At 34.1% G+C, this 24,170-nt stretch overlaps 1 protein-coding gene across 2 annotated transcripts in view; it reads right to left on the minus strand.

Moving 5' to 3' along the window:
• Positions 1-2,800: 2,800 nt before the first annotated feature.
• CLGN (calmegin) overlaps positions 2,801-24,170 on the minus strand; it is a 32,421-nt gene continuing 11,051 nt past the window's right edge. Inside the window, exons 4-15 of one of the 2 annotated variants that reach the window (XM_030925707.1) lie at positions 23,628-23,686; positions 19,784-19,925; positions 16,205-16,286; positions 14,581-14,773; positions 13,109-13,298; positions 10,479-10,592; positions 10,211-10,361; positions 8,218-8,433; positions 6,638-6,763; positions 6,270-6,426; positions 4,681-4,781; positions 2,801-3,356 (exon numbers count right to left, since the gene is read on the minus strand). In XM_030925707.1, the coding sequence (XP_030781567.1) occupies positions 3,276-3,356; positions 4,681-4,781; positions 6,270-6,426; positions 6,638-6,763; positions 8,218-8,433; positions 10,211-10,361; positions 10,479-10,592; positions 13,109-13,298; positions 14,581-14,773; positions 16,205-16,286; positions 19,784-19,925; positions 23,628-23,686 (1,612 nt within the window). In that variant the 3' untranslated portion in view covers positions 2,801-3,275. Of the gene's footprint in view, positions 3,357-4,680; positions 4,782-6,269; positions 6,430-6,637; positions 6,764-8,217; positions 8,434-10,210; positions 10,362-10,478; positions 10,593-13,108; positions 13,299-14,580; positions 14,774-16,204; positions 16,287-19,783; positions 19,926-23,627; positions 23,687-24,170 lie in introns of both variants that reach the window. The other variant, XM_010353462.2, reaches the window with a different exon arrangement.

A 24,170-nucleotide genomic window follows, 5' to 3' on the forward strand; every position in this document is an offset into this window, starting at 1 on the left:
CATTTACTATAACAAGGACTTTATGTTGGCCGTTGGCCTTTGGACCTATGAAAGGGTGGGTTGAGAGACAACAGAAGCTGAAGTTGTACATTCATTGTAATCAATTTTATAATGTATCTTGTTTTAAAATGTATACATTATAGATGGCTTATTAAGTGCTATTAAAACTTGGAAATACTCCCAAATTTTACCAAAAAAGTATTCATTTAACAAACACAAAATATGTGATAACTATGTTGGGTGGTAAAAGCCCATTTTTCCAGTTGTCATGTTGCCCATCTTCTCTAAAACTACCCTACTTTTCCATGCATTCTCTTTCCCATCAATTTGCCTCATATCTGACCTTTCAGATTAAGGGATAATTTTATTTCCAAAACTCAGCTCTCATACTATGGAAATACATGGGAGTTATATACTTTTGAGGGGGAAGAAATTGTTGAAATGTATGCAGAAATTCTTTTATGTTTTAATCACATATAAAAGATTTAATTATCTTACTTTAGCCATCTTACAATCTTTAAATCCTGCTAAAGTTAGAACATATAGCCACAATTGAAAAGAGAATAAAACATTATTCACAGATGCCTAGATTGTAATGTATTTATGTTTTAACTATTCTGAATAGTTTCTACTGAATACAAAACCATTTAGGGACTAGAATTCTGAAATTTTAAAATACATTAAATTCATTTCTAGTGGTTCATTTTAACATGTAAGCAGTTCCATCATGTTTCTCCTCCAAATGTGGTCTGATACCTCAAAAAGACTAATTCTAGAAACATGATGTTTTCCTGGAGAAATGATTAATGGAAGCAAGACCATCAGTAAAAAATATTCAAGAAAAGGGACGTTACTTTACACTGATCAAGTTAAAAAGCCTCTGAAAAGGCAAACTAAAATAAAGAAAAGCAAAATACACTATTTCTCTCCTTTATGGATAAGATGTGAGTCATTTTGAACAATAAAGTCAGATTAGGGAGTAAAAGGAAAAAGCCATTTGATTATTAAGAAAGACTATCTATTGCATGGATACAGTACAGGTTATACATCAGAGTTTTAGTTTTGTTAAACCTGTCAGTTACGGTACATCCACAAAGGAGTACGTGCACAGGGATTAGCAGTGATTTGGCAAATTCAGTTGCTCAAATTTTACCACTGCAAGCTCATGGAGTTTAACCAAACAAATGAATCTGCAACCAAGAAAGTAAACAAAACAATTCAAAACAAAAAAAACCAAGCTTTAAACAGTCTTTAGAGAAAAATGTTCACATGCAAGAATCTTCCCAGGCAAGAAGGTTTTCATTAAATTAAAAAAGAAGTTATCTCCCGAAGTAGTGCTTTACCTTCAGAAATATTCTCATCTAGGGTTATTACACTACAAATGCAAGGTGAGCTAGAGAGGGAGAATGCTTGCAAGATGTGTTCAGTTCATATTAAATAAATACAAAGTATGGCTAAATACTATGTATTAAGATTTTCTACCACCAATTTATAGAAGTTCAGAGTATAACAATGGAGTAAATAACTTATTTTCTTTCTCAATTCAGTCTTTGAAGTAAGGAGTGAATAGTATTAGTGGCTATGTTTGGCTTCCTTCAGTAAAAGCAGAAGCTAGAGACTTATTTTCCTTATTCATAAGTTCTAAATTTACCTACTGGGGAAGGAGTTGTATGGGAACCTATAATAGTTTAGGGCTTGCCCAAAGATGGGGTATGTGTACGTCTGTGAAGAAATCCAAAATCCTATCTAACATGTGGAAAGTTCTCTAGGTAGTTAGTATTCAAGTAGTTCTGTGGTCTCAAAGATTTAGATCCTCTTCCAGAGTCTAAACCTGTTACCCAGACATAAGAATTTCCTTTTTTTTTTTTTTTTTTTTTGAGACGGAGTCTGGCTCTGTCGCCCAGGCTGGAGTGCGGTGGCCGGATCTCAGCTCACTGCAAGCTCCGCCTCCCGGGTTTACGCCATTCTCCTGCCTCCGCCTCCCAAGTAGCTGGGACTACAGGCGCCCGCCTCGTCGCCCGGCTAGTTTTTTGTATTCTTTAGTAGAGACGGGGTTTCACCGTATTAGCCAGGGTGGTCTCGATCTCCTGACCTTGTGATCCGCCCGTCTCGGCCTCCCAAAGTGCTGGGATTACAGGCTTGAGCCACCGTGCCCGGCCTAAGAATTTCATAAAATATTTTAAATGGAACAACACAGCTCCATTTTAATATAGTCCAGTGACATGGCAACTGATTTAAAAAGAAGAGCAATAATAATAGTTGCTCCTATCCACCTCAGTGGCAGCTTTGAAGCTATTCATAGATGAGATGACAGACTTAAAATAGACTGAAACTTGTCAGGAAAAAAGAAAAAAGATAAAAATACAAAAGCATTCCAACCCCACTGGAAACAAGAAAAAAAAATATATAAAAGCATGATGAATTGAAATCAGCCATTAGAATCTCTTAGTAATAAGGAAAATAATATAAAGCCTCCCCAACAATAACCTGTTAAATAGGGTATTAAGGATGAAAAAATATTTAAATTTTATTTTCAATAGCAATGTATGCATAAGAAATTTTGTGAATGGGCTAAACCACTCTGGCATAAAGCAACTATAAAAACTTGAAAAAAAAATCTGTACATCATTTTGTTTTGATAAAACCCATTATCTTTGTATTCAAATGTAAAATATGCTACAATATAATCCAGTGATTTTGTGAACAAAGCACCTCTTTAAAGGAATCTATAATTTAAGCGAACAACTGACCATAACTATAATTTGACACAAACTAGGTAAATGTGGGTCATATACAACACTTTCAATTGTTGATAGAATCAAACAACCATACAGAAACTTTATTGCATTTAGCTCTGTACAACAGAACACATGCTCATTTTTATTATAGAACTACCAGTTATATTGTTGTATAGCCATTTAAGTGGAAATTCCAATAACTGATTTTTTCTGATAGCAATGAAGCTGCTACATATTATTTTGTTCTGTACAAACCAAAACTATCTCCAAACAACTAAAACTGTGTAACTTCTAATGGTATTAATCTCTTAGATCCGATATGTAATGTGCAACTTTTATTCTAAATTCAAAGACCAGTTAACTTCAAAGATGCTTTTTTTTCCCTCTGAAATGAAGGACTAAAATAAATGTCTGAAAGAAAAATGTTGCTAGATATTAGAAACAGGATGTGCATAGATTGATTAAAGTTCAAGTCTGGCATGCTGATTTTAGAATGCCAAACATCCCTCTCAGGAATTTAAAATAATTGAATCTAGTTTAGTCCTTTCGTACTCTTCTTTTGCGTACTGACTTCATTGGCCCATCTCCAGATCCTGTGCTCTCATCTGCTTCTTTCATCTAGAAAAAATAATTATGAAAAGGTTTCTTTTAGTATAACAAGTAACTAGTAGATAGTAGTAAACAATATATTTATTATTCTCTAAAATATATGTGCTATCAATCAAGTGCTATTATGAAGGTATTATATGAAATAAAGTTATAGTTATTTCTCAAGGCTATACAAAAATCGATGTATTCTAGCTCACTGAGACATACACATAAAAAGACAGACTGAAAGATGGAATTAAGATATTTTTGAAGGTACACAAAGTGTTTTGTACCATAAATGTAAATAGAATACATATTCAAGTAAATGACTGCAGGTATTATTTTAAGAAAGTCACAGCAGAAACAATGATTATTTAAACCTTGGCTCTGGAAGAAGAAACTGTCTTCACCTAGATCTCCCTAAATATGGATATTCATACTAGATAATGGTCCCCAAAGTCCCTATAAAAACTCAGAGGGCAGGAAGACCAGCAGCAGTATGTGTACTGATTGAACATTAGGAAAGACTTAACAATAACTGCAAATTTATTTGGAGGATTTCTTCAAATAGATAAAATACAAAATTTAATCACATGCAACAGCAGGCAGAACTGTACTTTTATCCTACCTACGTAGTTGGAATGTAATATGTTAGCATGGTGACTCTGTGGGGTAAGGCTATGCAGCTCTTTAAGGGCCAGAGAAAACTGGTTTTTGGTTTATGCTGGGTTAAAAAAAAGAAAAAGAAAAAAGAAAGCTCTGGCTCTAATTATACTCTGGATTTCTCATTCCATAATAACTTACAAAAAAAAAAAAAAAAGCATTGTGCAAAGTTCCATTTTATATCAGGACACAAAACGGGGTAGACTGATGGGGGTGGGGGAAATTCATTAAAGATTTGAGAAAAATACCCTGTCAGGCAGATAGTACTCAACTACCCAGTGAATGAATATTTCAAAACATGAGAGTAAAATGTTGAGACATTAAGGATGTTTTACAACAGCTATAAAAATTATAATAATGACAATTATCTTTTAAATATTCAAACAATGTGTTTATTATGCTTTTCAATAGAATTTCAATGAGAAAGTCATAATTTTGGATACACGTATTCTATCTTCATATTTTGTAAGTCACAGGCTTGCTCTATACTGTTTTACTAGGCATTGAGACAATATATAGTATTTGTCTTTCCTTCCTTATGGATATGTTTTAAAAACAATATAGAGGCTCTTAGAAAACAATATAGAGAGAAATATGGCGAAAATTCTTTCATAAACCAGATTGGTGCTTTTACTGAAAGAACTTTTTATGGATAACAACTATACATAGAAACCAGTTTATTTTCTGTTACCTCATCCTCTGATCCAGACTTATTTGATTTATTACGTTCTTCTTGCCCTTCTAGGATTTCGATTTCTTCTTCACTCTTTTCCTCAGGTTCACTTTCCTCTTCTAGAATACAGATTTTATTAAAAGCAAAGACTCAATAAATTAGAATTTTGCTACTGAAAAGTATTAAGTACAATAAAGGGGATTTATTTAAATTCCAAGATTTATTCCAAGATTTAGAAGCAACTTCTTCCATTCAAAATTTTAAAAATTATAAATACTCATTATATTGTCAATTTTATAAATGAATCATCATATTTGAGTTGGGGGACAAGTTTAAAAAACTTCTTAAGCATTCAGTCTGTATGTAATATGAAAACCAAAAAATAATCATCTTTCCTGTGTTCCTGTCTCGGGAAATACTTCCTTTAATTTTTGGTGATCTTTTAATCTTCAATATGTTATTTACTTACGTTTGTTCTCTGTGGACATTATCAGGCATTTTTTCAGTTATTGACCCTCCTTAGGATTCCATTTAGCAGAACCTCCAACCTTTGTCATCATTGTTAACCAAAATATATTAAGCATGTCCTAGGAGCTATATAAAGTAAAAACTCCTACCCCACCAAGAATGGGCTTTGGGGAAAGGGAAGCTGAAAAATCAACTCTACTTCTGCCATGTAGTTCCAGTGTGGGACTACATGTATAGGTGAAAGTGCCTTTATACAAGCAGGCCCTTCTGATACTTAAATGTCCTCTAAATAAGGTTGATCCAGACATCAATATACTAAGCACTAAGAAGTTACAAAAATATGGCTGAAAACTTACAACCTGAAGTATTTGTTGTTTTAGATACCGATCCTAATACATACATGTACATGCGTTTATACATGTGTATGTGTGTATATATATACACTCTCTCTTAAAAAAATAGACACACATGTGTTTTTAAGTCAACTGTTTTGTCAAGTGAGTTAAACATTGTGCTTCAAGACATTTGACTTGGGACACTGGGCAAATCAATAGTTTTATTTTTACCTCATGTAAGGAGGTCTCAGTGGAGAGCCACCAAATGGTGACTTCAGTTCTAACATCTTCAAGAGTTTAATATAGGATGGGAAGGGGATATAGGTTCAGCAATCCTTTCAGAAAATTAATTAAATTATTTATTCTATACGATAAGCATCTGATTAACAATAGCCGTTGGAAGACTTGGTGTTGATTTTGTTGCTGCAATCACCTGCTTTATATCTATTTCTTTTCTATAGAGGCCATTATATATACCCTCTATCACCCTCCATCTCATCTTCTATACTCCCAGAGCCAAGAAACATCCTTGCAAAAAGCTATGGCCTATGGGATTCATAACTGCTAGGCTCTGAAGCAACTGAACACTATTTAAATCTCCTTCTTCCTAGAACACAAAAACTATAAACAGGGTGACTGCTCAGATGACTGACTATTACTCCTTGCCATAGTCACATATTCTTGGGAGATTCAGATGTATAAACTTGATAATAAACAAGTGTAACACCTAGTTATTTCAAGGCAATATACTGTTTTATGAGCTTTACCCAGGGTCTCCATTATAAATCACCCTTATTGTCTTACCTTTTTCAAGCATTTCACCATCACTTTGCTTTTTTTCCTCTTCCAGGTCCATGGGTTTTTCCAGGGCTGCTTTCTCTTCCTTTCCTTCTTGCTCTAGTACTCCTTTTGTTTGTGGTATACATATGTCGGTTTTTTTATACTCTGTATCTTTGTATTTCTTCTGTGGTAGTTAACATATTTTTACTAAAGGTAGAGTGCTATTTCGAAAAAGTTTTTTTTTTTTTGCAATAATTGATAACATACATAATGAAAGTAAAACTTATGAGACATTTAGTTTATTACTTTTAAGAATCACTTGCTCACTTTATAGAACTCCTAAACAATAAGAAATTTGGGGAAAAAAGTTGAAGGAAATCAATTTTCTTTACCTTTACTTTTCTTGGCCAACAAAATGAAGTAATTAATGCTATTGGCACTCCTGCTGTTATGAGATAAATCAACCAAAGCCATGGGTGCCCTTCCGCAGCTGCCATTAACTGTTTTAATACACCAGGCTATAGATGAGATAAGCACAAAAATGCAATTCAAATTTTACAAACCTTTACTGGGTAACACAAGATACAAAAAACTTATTTGCTCAGGCATTTTACATTAAGGAGTGATGAACTTGTAAGTAAAAGAAGTTTCATTTTCCCACCTTATACTTTGTAAAGTCTAATTTAATTATTAGCATGCATCACTGAGTGAGAGTTGATAGCAGCAGATATGTTATGACAAAAGTGGAAACTTGTAACATACTGGCCAGAAAAATGGTAATTTTCCTTTTTGGTAAATTTCAGAATAGAACTACCTTTTACGGATGTATTACCTGGTTTATTTGAAGTGATCATTCATTCTGTACTCTGATCATTCATTCTGTACTTTTAAAGAACTTATTAAAATCATACCTCAGCTGGCCGGGCGCGGTGGCTCAAGCCTGTAATCCCAGCACTTTGGGAGGCCGAGACGGGCGGATCACGAGGTCAGGAGATCGAGACCATCCTGGCTAACACGGTGAAACCCCGTCTCTACTAAAAAATACAAAAAACTAGCCGGGCGAGGTGGCGGGCGCCTGTAGTCCCAGCTACTTGGAGGCTGAGGCAGGAGAATGGCAGGAACCCGGGAGCCGGAGCTTGCAGTGAGCTGAGATCCGGCCACTGCACTCCAGCCTGGGCGACACAGCGAGACTCCGTCTCAAAAAAAAATAAAAAAAAAATAAAAAAAAATAAAATCATACCTCAGAATTGTTTTCTTTTTTATATAAACACATGTCACATACAAGACCTTCAATAAGGATATTATTTCTCTTATTAAAATAAAATTTAAAAAATCAAATGTTTTAGGTACAAGAGGTTCAAAACGAGAATCCCTCTTTACCTACTCTTTTGATGGTTTTTCACTGGTGACCCAAGGAACCAAATGTAAGGTAAGAATTTTTCTTTATAGCAACTGAATTTAAAGATACATTTTCTAAGATGCATTTTGTTGAAATTATTTAGCTTAACCTTTTCTAAACAGTGTTAAAGATTTTGGGAAAAAACTGGAACAGAATTTAATAATGTTAAAATATAAATTCTTTGTACATTCCTCTAAGTAAAAAATAGTTAAAATAAACAAACAGTAATATTTAGATTATCATTATCACTTAGGTCTTGAATTGGCAAGATGACAAAGATATTAAATAGTCTTCTTCTATAAACAGTAAATAAGCATTAAATCCCATTAGAGATATTATAATTCAATGAATAAAATGAGGACTTACATATGCATATGTAGTTCATAATGAAGTAACATAAAAAGCAAAATGTTTTGTCTGCATAAACTTATTCAAACACATTTCCTTGGCATTTAGTAATTATTGAACATTTATTTGCCTTTAAAAGAGCCATTTGAATAACCTACAACCAAGACCAAATCTTATTATCATTATTCATAGTTATATCACTACTGCTATTGGTCAACACCATACCTCATTAGCGTTTGCTATCATTATTTTCCATCTCCAACCATCTGCAGCCCAGTGATCTGCTACTTCCTTTTCCGAACAGATAATAAAATTATCAAAGTAGATATCAGCGGTCATAGACCAAAGCTCTAAACCAAGAGCACTAAAAGAAGTCAGAAGAAATGGATGATCATCTTCGAAATAATCTGGATTAGGAATTTTTCGAGGACTCCAGATTCCCTGGAAGAAAAAGTTATTGAAGACATTTTCAAATAAAATAACTTCATTATAAATGCTGCTTAATAAATAGCTGCTGTTGAATGAAATTCACAATGCTAACTGGAAAAAAGAAAACTTTAACTGATATTAATTTATTAGTAATATACTGAAAATAAAATCTTGTTTCTTTTTGCTGTGTACACGATGTTTCCTATGAGGGATAATGATTTTAAATTCTGCAAAAAAAGGAAAAGGGAAAATCCAACATAAACAGAAACGTGAATAAATTTCACAATTTGTCTATTTTAGACAAATTTTTAGATTTAGTAAAGTTATTCATCACAAAATGTTACTCAGGTTGTCCAAATCAGAAAGATTATTGTATAGCAAAAATGGAGTTACTCCATTTAACATACACCCATGACAGACATCATTAATCAGGTATGGTTGAATCTCAGCACAACTACTCAACATAAAACTTCCATTAGATCTTAAATGATTAAACTGTCAATTAAATCAAATACGTTCAACAATATCATTGCTCACTGAGTCACTCCGCCATCACATGTATGTATTCTGGACCAGGCACTATGCCAGATGATGGAGACATACATGGTTCTTGTATTAGGGAGTTTAAAGTAGAATAAAAGAGACAGACATTAAACAATATTTACCAAAATAAATATTTTGTGTTAAATGCTTTTAATAAAAACTACAGTGAGTAATTAGAATATGAAACTGCATATATATAATGTTAGAACGTGTCCATAAATAATTACAAAGATAAAACTAGAGGGTTAAGTGGATAACATAGAAACTTTTAATATAAAAAGCTAGGTACACTCAAAAGATGTCTGACTGATATCAGAAAAAAATCCGGGCTCGGTGGCTTACTTCTCTAACCCGAGCACTTTGGGATGCCCAGGTGGGCAGATCACGAGGTCAGGAGTTCGAGACCAGCCTGGCCAACATGGTGAAACCCCCGTCTCCACTAAAAATACAAAAATTAGCCAGGTGTGCTGGGGCGCACCTGTAATCTCAGCTACTTGGGAGGCTGAAGCAGGAGAATCGCTTGAGCCCGGGAGGCAGAGGTTGCAGTGAGTCAAGACCGCACCAGGGTTTTTTTTTTTTTCTTTTTCTTTCTTTTTTTTTTTTTTGAGTTTTGCTCTGTTGCCAGGCTGGAGTGCAGTGGCGCGATCTCAACTCACTGCAATCTCCACCTCCAGGGTTCAAGAGATTCCCCTGCCTTAGCCTCCTGAGTAGCTGGGACTACACGTGTGCACCACCATGCCCAGCTAATTTTTTGTACTTTTAGTGGAGATGGGGTTTCACCATGTTGGCCAGGGTGGTCTCCATCTCCTGACCTCGTGATCCGCCCGCCTCAGACTCCCAAAGTGCTGGGATTACAGGCGTGAGCCACTGTGCCCGGCCAAAAATCAGAATTTTAATAATACTAAAGAATAAGTACATTAATTAAGCACAGGCATTAATTACTAAAATGTACAATGTATGTCTATTTGATCAGAATTTACTTCTTATATTTACTTCTAAAATAGAACTTTATTTCAAAGTGAACATCAACTGATAATTCAGGAAGAATATAGTATGAAGTGATTTATTTCCCCAGAAAATTAAATAATTGATGCTCTACTTTTAAAATATAAATTAGTTGGGGTCTATTTTCTCTGACATCTTAAAAATGAAACTTCCAAAAGTTAACATAGATAATTAGATATTTAAACAGAAAAGATCACAACATTTTTACCTTCACTAAAGAATTGGAACAAGCGGTTGTTACCTGGTAGGTAGGATTATCGACCAGTGGAGGTCTCCATACTCCTTTGTATTTTGGGTTATCTATCATGGGAGGTTTCCACTCACCACACCCAATCCGACATGCTGGATTAAGAATCTGAGGTGCCTCCCATTCTCCATCCATGTCTTCATTCCTTAGGATATTAAAGCAAATACAGTAACCTCAAGTCTCAGATCAGTCATATAAACTAGTAACAAAAATGCAGGTAAGAAACATTTAAAATCGACATTTGAAGATGAAAAGTGCTTACCAGTCATCAGGTTTTTCAGCATTAGGATCATGGATAAATTTTGGTTCATCATCAAGCCAGCCAGCAGGTTTAACAGCACTTGAATCTTCTATTTGGGCAGGTTCACTTTCATCCCTGTAAATACAATGTTTTATATTAATTACTAATTATTCAAAAAGTTTAAAAATGCATATGTTACAACACTCAGAAGGTACCACATAAAATTATTTCCCTCCCTTTTGTTTGTGCCTGTTATTTGTCCTCATCTACCACCTACCTAAATCTTCTGCTAACTTGCCAATTTTTGGTACATATTCCCCGTTGTGCTCTATGCATACATGCACACATGTATACATTCTTTTTTTAATACAAATGATAGCATTCTATACATAATATATTAGACCTTGCTTTTGTTACTTAAAAACTCATTCATCAAATATATATTGCATGCTTACTATGTGTCAAGACTGTTCTAGGAGCTCCATTATTATTATTGTTTTTTCGCTTGAGATGGAGTCTCGCTCTTGTTGCCCAGGCTGGATTGCAATAGTGCGACCTCGGCTCACTGCAACCTCTGCCTTCTGGGTTCAAGCAATTTTCCTGCCTCAGCCTCCAGAGTAGGGATTACAGGCACTTGCCACCACTCCTGGCTAAGTTTTTGTATTTTTAGTAGAGAGAGCCACCATGCTCATGCCTGGCTGGAGCATATATATATATATATATATATATATACACACACATACATATATATATATATATATGGCTTCATTCTTAACAGCTGCATAGTTTTCTACTTGAGGATATACCATAATTTATTTAGTTTATCTCCTCTTGGAGGACATTTAGTGTTTCCAAAATTTTACTATTATTAATACAAACAATGCTATAGTGAATGTCCTAGAATATATGCCATTTCTTATCTGTGAAAATATAATTGTTAAGATTATGGACATTTTAAATTTTGATAGTAGCATCCAAATTACTTTCTATAATGGTTACACTCCATTTCCAGTTCTACCAGCAGCATGCAAAAGTACTTATTTTCTCCTGTCCTTGTGAAGAGTGTTACCAAACTTCTTGATTTTTGCCCATGTGATAGGTGAAAAATGGTATCTCACTGAACTTTGAATGTACATTTAGTAGCATAAGTGATATATAAAAACTATTTTTTCTTAGCTCATCACCTTTATATTAAGAAATTAGCTCTCTGTCAGTTATATGATTGAAAATAATTTTTCCTGGTTCTTGTGTGTTTTTTAATATAGTTTAGGGAAGGTTTTTTTTTTTTTTTGCAATATACAAATCACTTATTTTCATGTAGTTGAACTTATTTTTACAGGATTCTTGGATTTTATGTCATATTTGGAAAGTTCTTCCCTATTCCAATATAATTTTTTAAACCCCGCTTATTTAATTCTAGTATTTTCATTTTAAAAACAACACTTAGGCTGGCGTGGTGGCTCACACCTGTAGTCCCAGCACTTTGGGAGGCTGAGCTGGGCGGATCACGAGATCAGGAGTTCGAGACCAGCCTGACTAACATCGTGAAACCCCATCTCTACTAAAAATACAAAAATTAGCCGGGTGTGGTGGTGCACGCCTGTAATCCCAGCTACTGAAGAGGCTGAGGCAGGAGAATTGCTTGAACCCAGAGGCAGAGGCTGCAGTGAACCGAGATCGCGCCATTGCACTCCAGCCTGGGTGACAGAGCAAGACTCCGTCTCAAACAAAAAAAAAACAAAACACTTAGCAAATTCTAAAGTATGTAAACATAAAGTACTGAACTACTAATATAGTTTTCATCATTACAGAAAGATAGACATTTTAAACAAGAGGCCACTTCATGATTTTCCAAATGAATTACAAAATGAACAGAAATAATGAACTCTACAAATGTACAGATTTGTGCTTGCCTGATATCAATGTCATCTTGAGTCTCTGAGTGCTCAGAGTAACCAAAAGTTAAAATTTAATGGAGCATTTCTTTTAGTACTTTGTAAAACAAATTCTAACACATTTCAACAATCAGAATGAGGCAGTTATATGTGGTTTCTCTCATTTAAGAGCAAACGTACTTTTTTTTTTTTGAGACACAGTCTTGCTCTGTCACCAGGCTGGAGTGCAGTGGCACGACCTTGGCTCACTGCAGCCTCTGCCTTTCAGGTTCAAGCAATTCTCCTGCCTCAGCCTCCCAAGTAGCTGCGATTACAGGCACCCGCCACCATGCCCAGCTAATTTTTGTGTTTTTAGTAGAGATGGGGTTTTGCCATGTTGGTCAAGCTGGTTTCGAACTCCTGACCTCAGGTAATCTGCCCACCTTGGCCTCTCACATACGTACAATAAAGATCAAACTAGGACTGAAAATTAAAGCACTGATATTTTGGATTTATGAAATTTTTTATCCACAGCAATGAAAACATAACAAATAAACATATATTGAAAAATGCAACATCATTATCAATAGAAATAAAAAAATATTAACAGGGAGGGAAGTGTAAAATCTATTTTAGAATATATTTCACCCAAAATACTAAACATAAGTAGTTCTGATGTTTAAAACAATAAACTTCATTGGCTGTAAACTTCACTTACATGTTGTTTCGTTACCTAGTTATGCCAAATAGTGCTTTGCTACCGAATTATTTGCTTACCAGTCTTCTGGTTTGACGGCACGAGGATCAGGAATTTTTGCTCTTTCATCCCATTCTTCAGGTTTTTTGTCACTGGGATCTTCAATTTCTTTGGGGGGGTTGATAGGAGGAACCACATCCTCTAGGAGGCTTCCTTTATTTACAACTGTTTGATCAACTAACACCTCAAATGTGTCATCTGGATTCATCACTAAGGACAAATTTAAATATAGTTATCATTTTGATGTACACTTTAAAGATAATCTTCTAAATAATGTAACTACCCTTAACTCCATGGGTAAAGCTTTTTTCCCAACCAGAAATAGAGGAATAACCAATGTAGTAAACCAAAATATTCTAAAATCACCAGATATATTTCCTAAATAAAGATAAAATTTTGTTTTAAACTGCATTTTTTACAACAAAATGCTCCATTACTTCTCAAATAAAAAATAATACCAAATAGCTCTGCTCTGGGACTCATAACGAGTCAGCTTCACTCTTTTATAGTTACAAGATACAAGCTAATCTTTTTCAGCATTTAATTTTTTTGATACAATCTTAAAGTGTTGTAAGTATAGCACAAACAATTCATTTATTCTGTTCTAGTTATATTTTCTCATTATTTCTACAGTTTACTTGGTGTTCCCCAAAATGCCGTTTTATTTTTCAATTATTTCATAAAGATGTTTATTACATCACATCTGATATTGAAGATGAAATGGGCATTGCCCTAGCAGACAAAATGAATGCTTGTATAACTGCAGCATTTAGGGAAAAAGATTGAAATACTTTAATCTTGGGTGGAGTTGAGACGTGAGAAAGGAAGCTGATAGGGCCATTTCAAAATGTCCTATTAGGTTCCAATGTGCTCTGATTTTGATAATGGCCCACCAGAGCTCTACAGACATTATACTTGAGAATGGGTGAAACAACTCCTTATAATGTCCCTCACCCCCATAGCTATGCAAATTCCTATTTACTTAAGTATATTAATATATGGCTGCTCAATGCTTTTCCTTTCGAAGTACATGCCACAACCAACACGAGGTAGAACATAACAATAATCACAACTACCTACAGAATAAAGTCTAAACTTTTTAGTCTGGCATTAAGGGCTTCTTCCTTTTTATTTTCTAGTTTTCTGTTCTTACAGCACCACTGTCACAACGTCTAAAACGTCCTTTCACCCTACTGTCTTCCACATTCTATCTGTACTTCAAGCTGAACTCAAATATAATCTTTCCTAGCTTTGTTCCAAGTCTCTAAGCTGGAAGTAATATTGCTTGTGAACTCTTAGCTGTGCCTTATCTCTCTTTCTTATATGGCACTTTATTTTCTACCTGTGCTGTCATTATACATGTCCTATTTTCTGAAAAAGATAAGCTCCTTCAGGATGGGGTGCATGTCTGTTTTCTCGTAAAGCACTTGCCATGAATATATCAATAGTCAGCAAATATTTTTGAATACGTGAATGAATTGAAAGGGTATACCAAGGGTATAAAGATGAGTCTTCCTGTCTGTAAAGAACTTTTTAAGGTCTACATCTGGAGGTTTGGCATGTTTCTCTTCAAAAACTCCAGTTTTGGGATGTTTATGTCTGAAGATAAAATGAAGTTTATAATCTTCTCCGCATTTATCTGGTCCAAACATAATGATATAGGATGTTCTATCATAAAAGTTTTCCTTCAAAGAGAGATGAGTGTTGGCATTAGTCCAGAATCACAGAGTATTTAATGAATTTCTGCATTCTATCCAATGGGTAGAGTTTACAAAAATATATTAAATGATAATTCACCAAAGAGCTAGCTATTTAATACAAGTGACAATAAAAGTCGTGGAAAAACGACAAATTTTACTTCAATATAGATTTTTTAAAGTACACACTACTTCCTGAAGATGTAGGGAAGAAGCTGAAAATACTCTAGCAACATCATAATATGCTTCAATTCCCTATGTAAATCTATATTACTAATATTTTATTGAGAGAATTGGGCATTAGAGGAAAGCATATTTATGGCCTTAAGACTAAAATTGTTACCCATTACTATTATTTAGGAAGATATCAGAAAATGACCCTCTGAGCACAAGATGAAGAGAGATTTATTCAGACATAAAAACAGACAGGGGGCCATGCATTTCTCTTTATTTGGTATGGCACAGTGGTTAAGAGCATGGGGTATGGAGTCAGATACTGGGGTTCAAATCCTATCACTGCCACTTAAACTAGCTGTATGTCACTATGAGTCAATTTTTTAAAGCTCTCTGTACCTCCATTTCATCACCTCTGAAATATGGAGATGATAGTAATACCTACCTTATAAGAGTTCTCTGAGAATTAAGTGAATTAACCAGATAAAGTGCTGATAGAAATACTCGGCATTCGATTTTTTTGTCATCCTACCTTCAAGTGTTCATCTAAAACAAGAGCTTCAACATATACTACAGTGGTCTCTCCTTCACTTGATCCTAATAATAATGAGTAGTACATGAAAAAGTCTTCCATCCACATTTCATAGCTTACGTACAGCCATGTGTTCTGAAAAACATACCCCTGATGTCTCATCTATCGTATTTCTGTTATATGCAGAAAGTCTGAAACAGCCATTTACAGGAGAAGGCTGTAAGAAATATCCCCAACCTTCCAATGTTCCTAATACAGCCTCTTAGAAGTATAAACCTACTTCATCATGAAAAGTGTTTAAAATTAGTTGCTTTCTATGGGTTACTAACCCCTTTTAATTTGGTTCTTTGGCCATTTTGTTTCACTGCTTTACTTTGTTATACTTCTCTAAACAAACAAGAGTCTTATTCTGTAAAGAAAATAACTCTAAGCTATATTTCAAAAGAATTTATAAGTACCACGAAGTTTTTGTCCTACAGACATGGTAAACTTTTTCATGTCTTTAAAGATTATAAAATTGATGCCTTCAAGTAACACAGCTTTATATAAAACTTGAAGGCAAATTGTAAGAGCTATGTAAATTCACATTGAAAAAAGATATCTACAGTTCTTTTCAATTTCAGTTGAAGATAAAAATGTTCACTTTTATCAACTGTTCCTTAAAAATACTTATTAACTTTAATAAGGTTTTCTTAAATATTAAAATATCATACCAGAATCAAATCATCAGTGTCTGCTAGGAGTTTAATGTATGCACCTCCACAATCAATACCATCTTGAAAATTTACTTCATATCTGAATAAAGGGAAAAAGAACCGTACTACTGATAAATAAAAATTACTAATTGCTCTTTAAAATCTAATGTTATTATTCTCAATTCATGTAAGTATAAATTCTTTTACATTATCAGAAAGCTCATATAAAGCATATCTACAATCTACAGGAAATAAGCAAAAACAGTTTTCTACTACTGTATTACAAGACACATCATTAAAATATTAAAAATAGAATGATTACAATCAACTGCAGACAAACCAATCAATTTGTTTAAATTTTTTTCCATCAAAACTGATAAATTAAGAATAAGATACTGTGACTAAAACGACAACAGGAGATTTCAAATTCTGACAAGGTAGGCACTATACTTATACTTTATAAACTAAAAAAACAAAGGCCATAAGAACCACAGCTACAGCAAGATTTCTAAGAAATTGCTAATGATCTTAGATACCTTGAGTTCACTACACCTTACCATGTTAAATAGGTTGTACATTTAATTAAATAGCTCCAGCAAAGAGATTCATAATCTCAATCAGTAAGCTGGCTTTCAGACCTAAAGAGCCAGGAGATATGGGAAATTTTCACTGTTTAGTATAACAGCTAAAAGAATGAACAGGAGAGTCTCTTGCGAATTTACAACACAGTGTAATTCTCAGCAAAGTTTTTTTTTTATTTATTGGTAATTTTTAAATGGAAATAGCCTTGCTATGGCAATGAGGCACAGACTTACTGAAGAGATTTTTTTTTTGGTTAAATTAATGAATTATATGTGACAGAAATCAATGAGGAAATGGTTGTCAAACAGTAAAAACAAAAAAGGTTATGATTTCATTAAATGAATGAAAACAAAGACATGAAAACTAGAGAAACAACCAGAAATAATGATCATTTTAATAAAGGACTATAGTTGTAAATGTTTCTGAAGAAATTTAGTGACAGGAAGGTAAAACATGATAGCATACAAAATTTTAACAGTTTGAACTCAATTGGTGTACATATTTTGTATTAAAAAACAGAGGAAACAAAATTTTAAGTACCTCTGATTTGAAAGGGGTGATTTTCCCCTATACTTTGTACCATGCTTTATTTCTTAAGCTATCTACAACAGTGGCTACAAGCGTGTACTGTAAAGACAAAATGACCTGAGAGTTACTCTTGATTCTGCCATTTACTCTAGTGACTCCCTGGGTAAGGGCAAGTCATTTAAGCTCTAAGCGTCTATGTCTCTATTTGCTCATCTATAATATGTAGACATGGCCCATACTTACACCTTAAAGGACTGTTACGATGATTAAAGGATATTATGCCCCATGAGGGGCAAATACATGCTCAAAATGCTTCTATGATAATCAGAAGGAAGGTATTCTTTTGTTCTTTTTCATTTTTTAAATAGAAGACAGTTTGTTTTCCTCAAAGTCTTATCTTTATTTTAAGCAATAGCTGACAAAATTTTGTTTTTCATAGAATTTAAATATTTGAAGACTATAAGTAGAAGACATGGTGCATGATATGATTTAAAGGTCAATGTTTTCAGGAAAAAAATTAAAAAGATTTTGCTTTATAATAGGTTATCTGAGGACAGAGCATTCTGTAAAAAGGTAAGAACTGGAAAAAATGTTTTGTACAGTGGCTCCATTATGCCTAGATTCAGTCACTTTGTCCATTTCTTATACTGCAAACTTTCAAAGTTTTCAAATAATTAACTTTTACCTAGTATAAATGATTCACAATGGATTAGAGGATCAACAAAATGTTTATCATACAGCTTGACTGCTGCTAAACTTCCAGTCATAGGAAAACCAAGGACATATGCAGAGTATATGGTAACCTTAATTTCTTTAGAGTATCATTTCTCAAATTGTTCCATGAAATAGCAATTATTGTTAGGTGGGAGAATAAACTTACATGATCAAACATGTTTGGGAAACACAGTAGTAATGCTTTAAACAGGTTTTCATGTGCAGAACTTCTCAGTCTTTAATAAGCTAACATAATTCCTTTTTTAAATTTAAATTTAAATTTTATTTATTTATTTATTTAGAGACAGTGTTGCTCTGTTGCCCATTTGCTCAGGCTGGAGTGTAGTGGCGTGATCTCGGCTCACTGCAAGCCCTGCCTCCTGGGTTCACGCCATTCTCCTGCCTCAGCCTCCCGAGTAGCTGGGACTACAGGCGCCCACCACCATGCCCGGCTAATTTTTTGTATTTTTAGTAGAGACGGGGTTTCACCATGTTAGACAGGATGGTATTGATCTCCTGACCTCGTGATCCACCTACCTTGGCCTCCCAAAGTGCTGGGATTACAGGTGTGAACCACCATGCCAGGCCTTTACTTCGTATTTTTTTAAGTTAGGTTATTCTTCATCTTATTCATATATACTAACATGTACACAATTTGGGAAAAGCAGCTTTATAGTAATGTTGTAAATCAGCATTTATAGCATTTAATATAAATCTCTTCATTTTATTTACCCCATTTCATTTTATCAATGTTAAGAGGAGACAAACATTCACTCGCCTTTGAATTGTTTTTAAACATGGAAGACTGCTATTCAATTCTTGGTCCTCCTTTTTTTTTTCTTTTTTTTTAGGCAAGATCTCATTCTGTCACCCAGGCTGCAATGCATTGGTGTGACCTTGGCTCACCGCAGCCTCGACTTCCTGGGCTTAGGTGATCCTCCCACCTCAGCCTCCAGAGTAGTGGGACTACAGTTGGGCACCACCATGCCTGGCTAATTTCTTAAATTTTTTGTAGAGCTGGGGTTTTGCCATGTTGCCCAGGTTGGTCTTAAACTCCTGGGCTCAAGCTATCTGCCCACCTAGGCCTCCCAAAGTGCTGGGATTATACACATGAGGCACCATGCCAGGCATAATGGGGAGGTGGAGAGGTTGAAGGAAAGGATTATCTATAAGAATGTGACCTTTAAAAGGGGTCCATGCTTGAAAGACACTGGTATTCATAAACATTTATTTTCGAAATAAACTTTCTGCCTTTGAATCTTATCACTGGTTTAATAGCAATATTTATGATTCTATTCTGAATATATTAAGTTTAATATTTTGATAAGAAGTAATTTTAAGAGTAAAACAAAAATGGTGATTTTTACTATGCATTACATAGTTTATGGCAGCAGAACTGTATATATTACAGTATATATCACATAATTTTTAAATTTTTTCAAGAGAGCCAAACTATTTACTCCTCATTTAGTCAATACAAGACTCAGACCAAAGGAAATACACTGCTTAATAGCCCACATACAATTCCTTGAAATAAATACAAATATTAGTTCTAGGCCATAAGAATGGTTGATCTTTGTATAATTTTATCATTTACCTGCTTTTCATTAAAGACACGGGTATGTTTGTGTGTATATGCACATTTGTGTATTTAAGTGAAACGGAAAAGGAAGATCTAGATTTTTACATCCATTTTCAAAATACAAGCTATATTCAGAAGCCAAAGCTAATACAAAATTCAGAAAAAGTATTCCAAAATATAGCAACACTTACTGAACTATCAAGGGTTTATCAGCAAAAATGAAGGGTTTTGCTAATACAGCAGATATTGCATGATGCTTTGCTCTAGATTTTAATACCAGTCCTCTGTCACCAGGTACCTGGTTTTCTTTCAACTCTTCAATTTCCCATCTTCCTAAAAAAATAAAGCAAAGCAAATTAAACTAAAACAGAAAACACTGACCTAAGAATTATTTATCAGCAGTTGTGAACAATAATTTTTTCCAGGAAGGCTGACTTGGGAAAAATAAAAATTTTAAATCAGGAAATATCTTCAACTATATATGTATGCCTGCTCATTTATCTTTTTTTTTTCTATCACGGAATTATTTCATTGTCTTAACTAAAATTGTGAAAACTAATAGCAAACACTATAGTGTCTAATTAAGTCACTCTTAAAGCTGAATTAGTTTGATTTTTCTATGAAAGAGTTTTTAATCAATGAAATGTGGTTTGTCTCAATAGGGTCAATATTGTATTTTTAAAATGACATATTTATAACTGCATATGACACAAAAAGCATCCTTAACACAAAATGAGTAGTCTATTTATTTTGAAATGCCAATACTCATCAGCTACTTTTCTTACTTGCAGCAGTTACTGTAAAGATTTAAAGTTCATTTTGAAAACTGCATGCTTAATTCACACAAACCCTTCTCAGGCTACACTAATCAGTTCTCAGAACTTTTGGCCAGGAAGGCAGCAAAGCACTGCATAAGCACTAAGCTATAACAAGGCAAAACTGAGTTAGGCCTTCTCTGGGTTACAATTTTCTATGTTAAGATCAGGACATTCCTGAAATTAGATTATGGGCCACATACAATGCAAAGCTAGGTGGGCTACCTGTAGCCTAAAAGTTATGCGTTAGACTTTACTCCTTTACCGGTTTTAGAATAGAAAATCAACTCATATTAATTTGTGTAAAATCTTGTGTTTTGAAAATTATAGGTATTGCCTATTCCAAGAAAATTCAATTCAGCAAAAACTGGCTATTTTCCAGTATTGTGTCAACTTAAAATATTCATTAATGAGCATTTTTGAATTACAAATGCTCTTATATCATTTTGTTTTCTTTCTAAGAAAAATAATGCAAGAACCAGACACAGTCTTATAAATCAAAGAGGGGTAATTTTTGGTCTGTAATTGTACATACATTTTTAGACTATTAAAAATGTGTGTGTTTTTATTAAGTTTCCAAGTTTCTTTTCTTCACCCCCCCCCAATTTGGTCATATTATTTTTTTTTTAAAAGATAAATGTACTTGGGTTTTTTCTCTCACATTGACGGTGAATTGTATCATCACTAACTTGTAGTTTGCCCCTCGCCTGCTATAAAGGTCTTATTTTAAGAAGTAACAACTTTATCTGGAAGTCCTAGCCAGAGCAATCTGGCAAGAGAAAGAAATAAAGGACATATAAATTGGAAATGAGGAAGTCAAGCTATCACTGTTTGCTAATGATATGATCGCATACCTAGAAAACCCTAAAGACTCATCCAATAGACTACTAGACTTGATAAATGAATTCAATAAAAGTCTCAGGTTACAAATCAATGTACACAAATCAGTAGTACTGCTACATAGCAACAACGACCAAACTGAAAATCAAATCAAGAACTCAATAACTTTTACAATAGCTGCAAAAAAAAAAAAAAAAAAATCCCTAGGAATATTCCTAACAGAGGTGAAAAATCTATATAAGGAGAACTATAAAACACTGCTGAAAAAAATCATAGATGACACAAACAAATGGAAACACATCCCATGCTCATGGACTGGAAGAATCAATATCATGAAAATGATCATTCTGCCGAAAGCCATCTATAGATTCAATGCAATTCCTGTCAAAATACCAACAACATTTTTCACAGAATTAGGAAAAAAATCCAAAAGTTCATAAGGAACCAAAAAAGAGCCTGAAGAGCCAAAGTAATCCTAAGCAAAAAGAACAAATCTGGAGGTATCACATTACCTGACTTCAAATTATACAAGGACATATTATCAAAACAGCATGGTAATGGTCTCAAGTAGACACACAGACCACTGGAACAGAATAGAGAACCAGAAATAAACCAAAATACTTACAACTAACTGATCTTTGACCAAACATACAAAAACAAAAATTAGGGAAAGGACACCCTATTTAATAAATGGTACTGAGAAAACTGGCAAGCCACATGTGGAAGAATGAAACTGGACCCTTACCTGTCACCCTATACAAAAATCAACTCAAGATGGATTAAAGACTTAAACCTAAGATCTGAAACCATAAAAATTCTAGAACACCAGAAAAACTCTTCTAGACATTGACTTAGGCAAAAAATTCAGGACCAAGAACCTAAAAGCAAATGCAACAAAAACAAAAATAAATAAATGGGACCTAATTAAACTAAAAAACTTCTGCACAGCAAAAGAAATAATCATCAGAGTAAACAGACAACCCACAGAGTGGGAGAAAATATTAATAACCTGTGAATCTGACAAAGGACTAGTATCCAGAATCAAGAGACTCAAATCAGTAAGAAAAAAATTAATCCCATCAAAAAGTAGGCAAATGACATAGATATTTCTCGAAAGAAGATATAGAAATGGCCAATGAACATGTTTAGAAAATGCTCAACATCACTAATCATCAAGGAAATGCAAATTAAAACCACAATGAGATTAACTACATTACCCCTGTAAGAATGGCCATTATTAAAAAGTCAAAAAACAGTTGGCATGGATGTGGTGAAAAGGGAACATTTATACACTGCTGGTACAACGTAAATTAATATAGCCTCTATGGAAAACAGCATGGAGATTTATTAAAAAACTGAAAGCAGTTCTACTATTTGTCCAGCAATCCCACTACTGCTTCTACTGCTTTTTCTGTGCATATGAGGTGGTGTCATTTTTGGACTAGATAAGCATATAGACATATACACACACACACCCACACACACACATATATGTATGTGTGTGTGTGTGTGTGTATGTATATATATGCATAGGGGATTTGCTGGGATGGCGAACACGATGCAAAGGAAGACATGCAGGTATGATCTTTATCTTACACTAAACAGAAACCATGAAAAGGAATCAGACAGCTGGCATCCAACATGCTATCTGTTTTGCTGTTGTGATGTAACTGCTTATCAGGGTCTGAGCGCAAGGTCACATGTTTGAGTATGAGGTCCTCTGAGAAAGAAGACATTACCACTATCAGTCACTGTGAGAAGAGGCCGATCGTGATTCAGCATATAACAATCAAGGAGGCTGGTTTTTAGATCACAAAGAAGAAAATATTTGGTCATACTCTAGGGTAGTCCTGTTACGGAAGACAATATGACTCCTGCCTATAGGGCATTTCTTTCTAGAGCTGAGACTGAAGATAATCCTATTAGACACCCTATGATAATGGATATAGGCCTGGAGATGAGGATTCCAGAAGTAGCCACATATCTTGTAGCTCTCATTAGTTATCCTCTGCTTTTAACTTGCTAGGAGAATCTTACCATAAATTATAATTTGATCTAGGTGTGTCTAGGCTTGAGATGAAACCATAGAGACAACAGTAGCCTGGGAAATACTGCTTCAGGAAATGCAAAAGACTAACCAGCAGTAGAATGAAAATTCAACTGTTCAGTTAGAAAACTAGATTAACTGGCTTAAGAGTGAGATTTTCAGAAATAGCGAAGGGTTTTTCAGAAATATTGAAGAGGGACTAGATAAAAGACTGAACATTTTATTGTGAGGCAGCATGGGGGACTCCAGCCAACACAATTTAACAAAAATATAATCTCAAAGGTTAGTGAACTCCAGTCCATACTGGTTATATCTAATACTTAAATATTTTACCATCGTATATCGAAATCTCCTCATCCATGTCATCTTTCTTTGCTTTTGATAACACCCATCTGTAAATAAAGTTGAACATACATATATGTCATTAACAATAAAATCAGCAATTTATAGATATAATGCATACAGAAACACAACAAAAGATCACCCAATACAGCCACTTTTCATTCAACAATAAATTCATACTTAGATGCTAAATAAGGATGCCTTCACCACATAATCCTGGAGGACTAGAGTTAAACCGAATTTGGAATCTACAATTTACTAACTGCACGATCACAGGTAAGGTACAAGAAGCCTCGGTTTCTTCACTTGTAAAATGGGGATTAAATATGGTAATTATCTATTTTTTTTTAGGACATCTGACACATAATAATCATTTTAATATTAACTTTTGTTTTTTCCATTATTGGAGTAGAACAGTACTCATATTTGTCATCTGAGCTTAAGAGTGTTAATATCTGTCCTACAGAATGAATAAATATGATAAATTTCATCTTTACATTCAGAATTAGTATATTTTCTTTGAATAAATAACTT

This window comes from Rhinopithecus roxellana, chromosome 2 (genome assembly GCF_007565055.1).
Source record: "Rhinopithecus roxellana isolate Shanxi Qingling chromosome 2, ASM756505v1, whole genome shotgun sequence".
NCBI classification, from domain to species: domain Eukaryota; kingdom Metazoa; phylum Chordata; class Mammalia; order Primates; family Cercopithecidae; genus Rhinopithecus; species Rhinopithecus roxellana.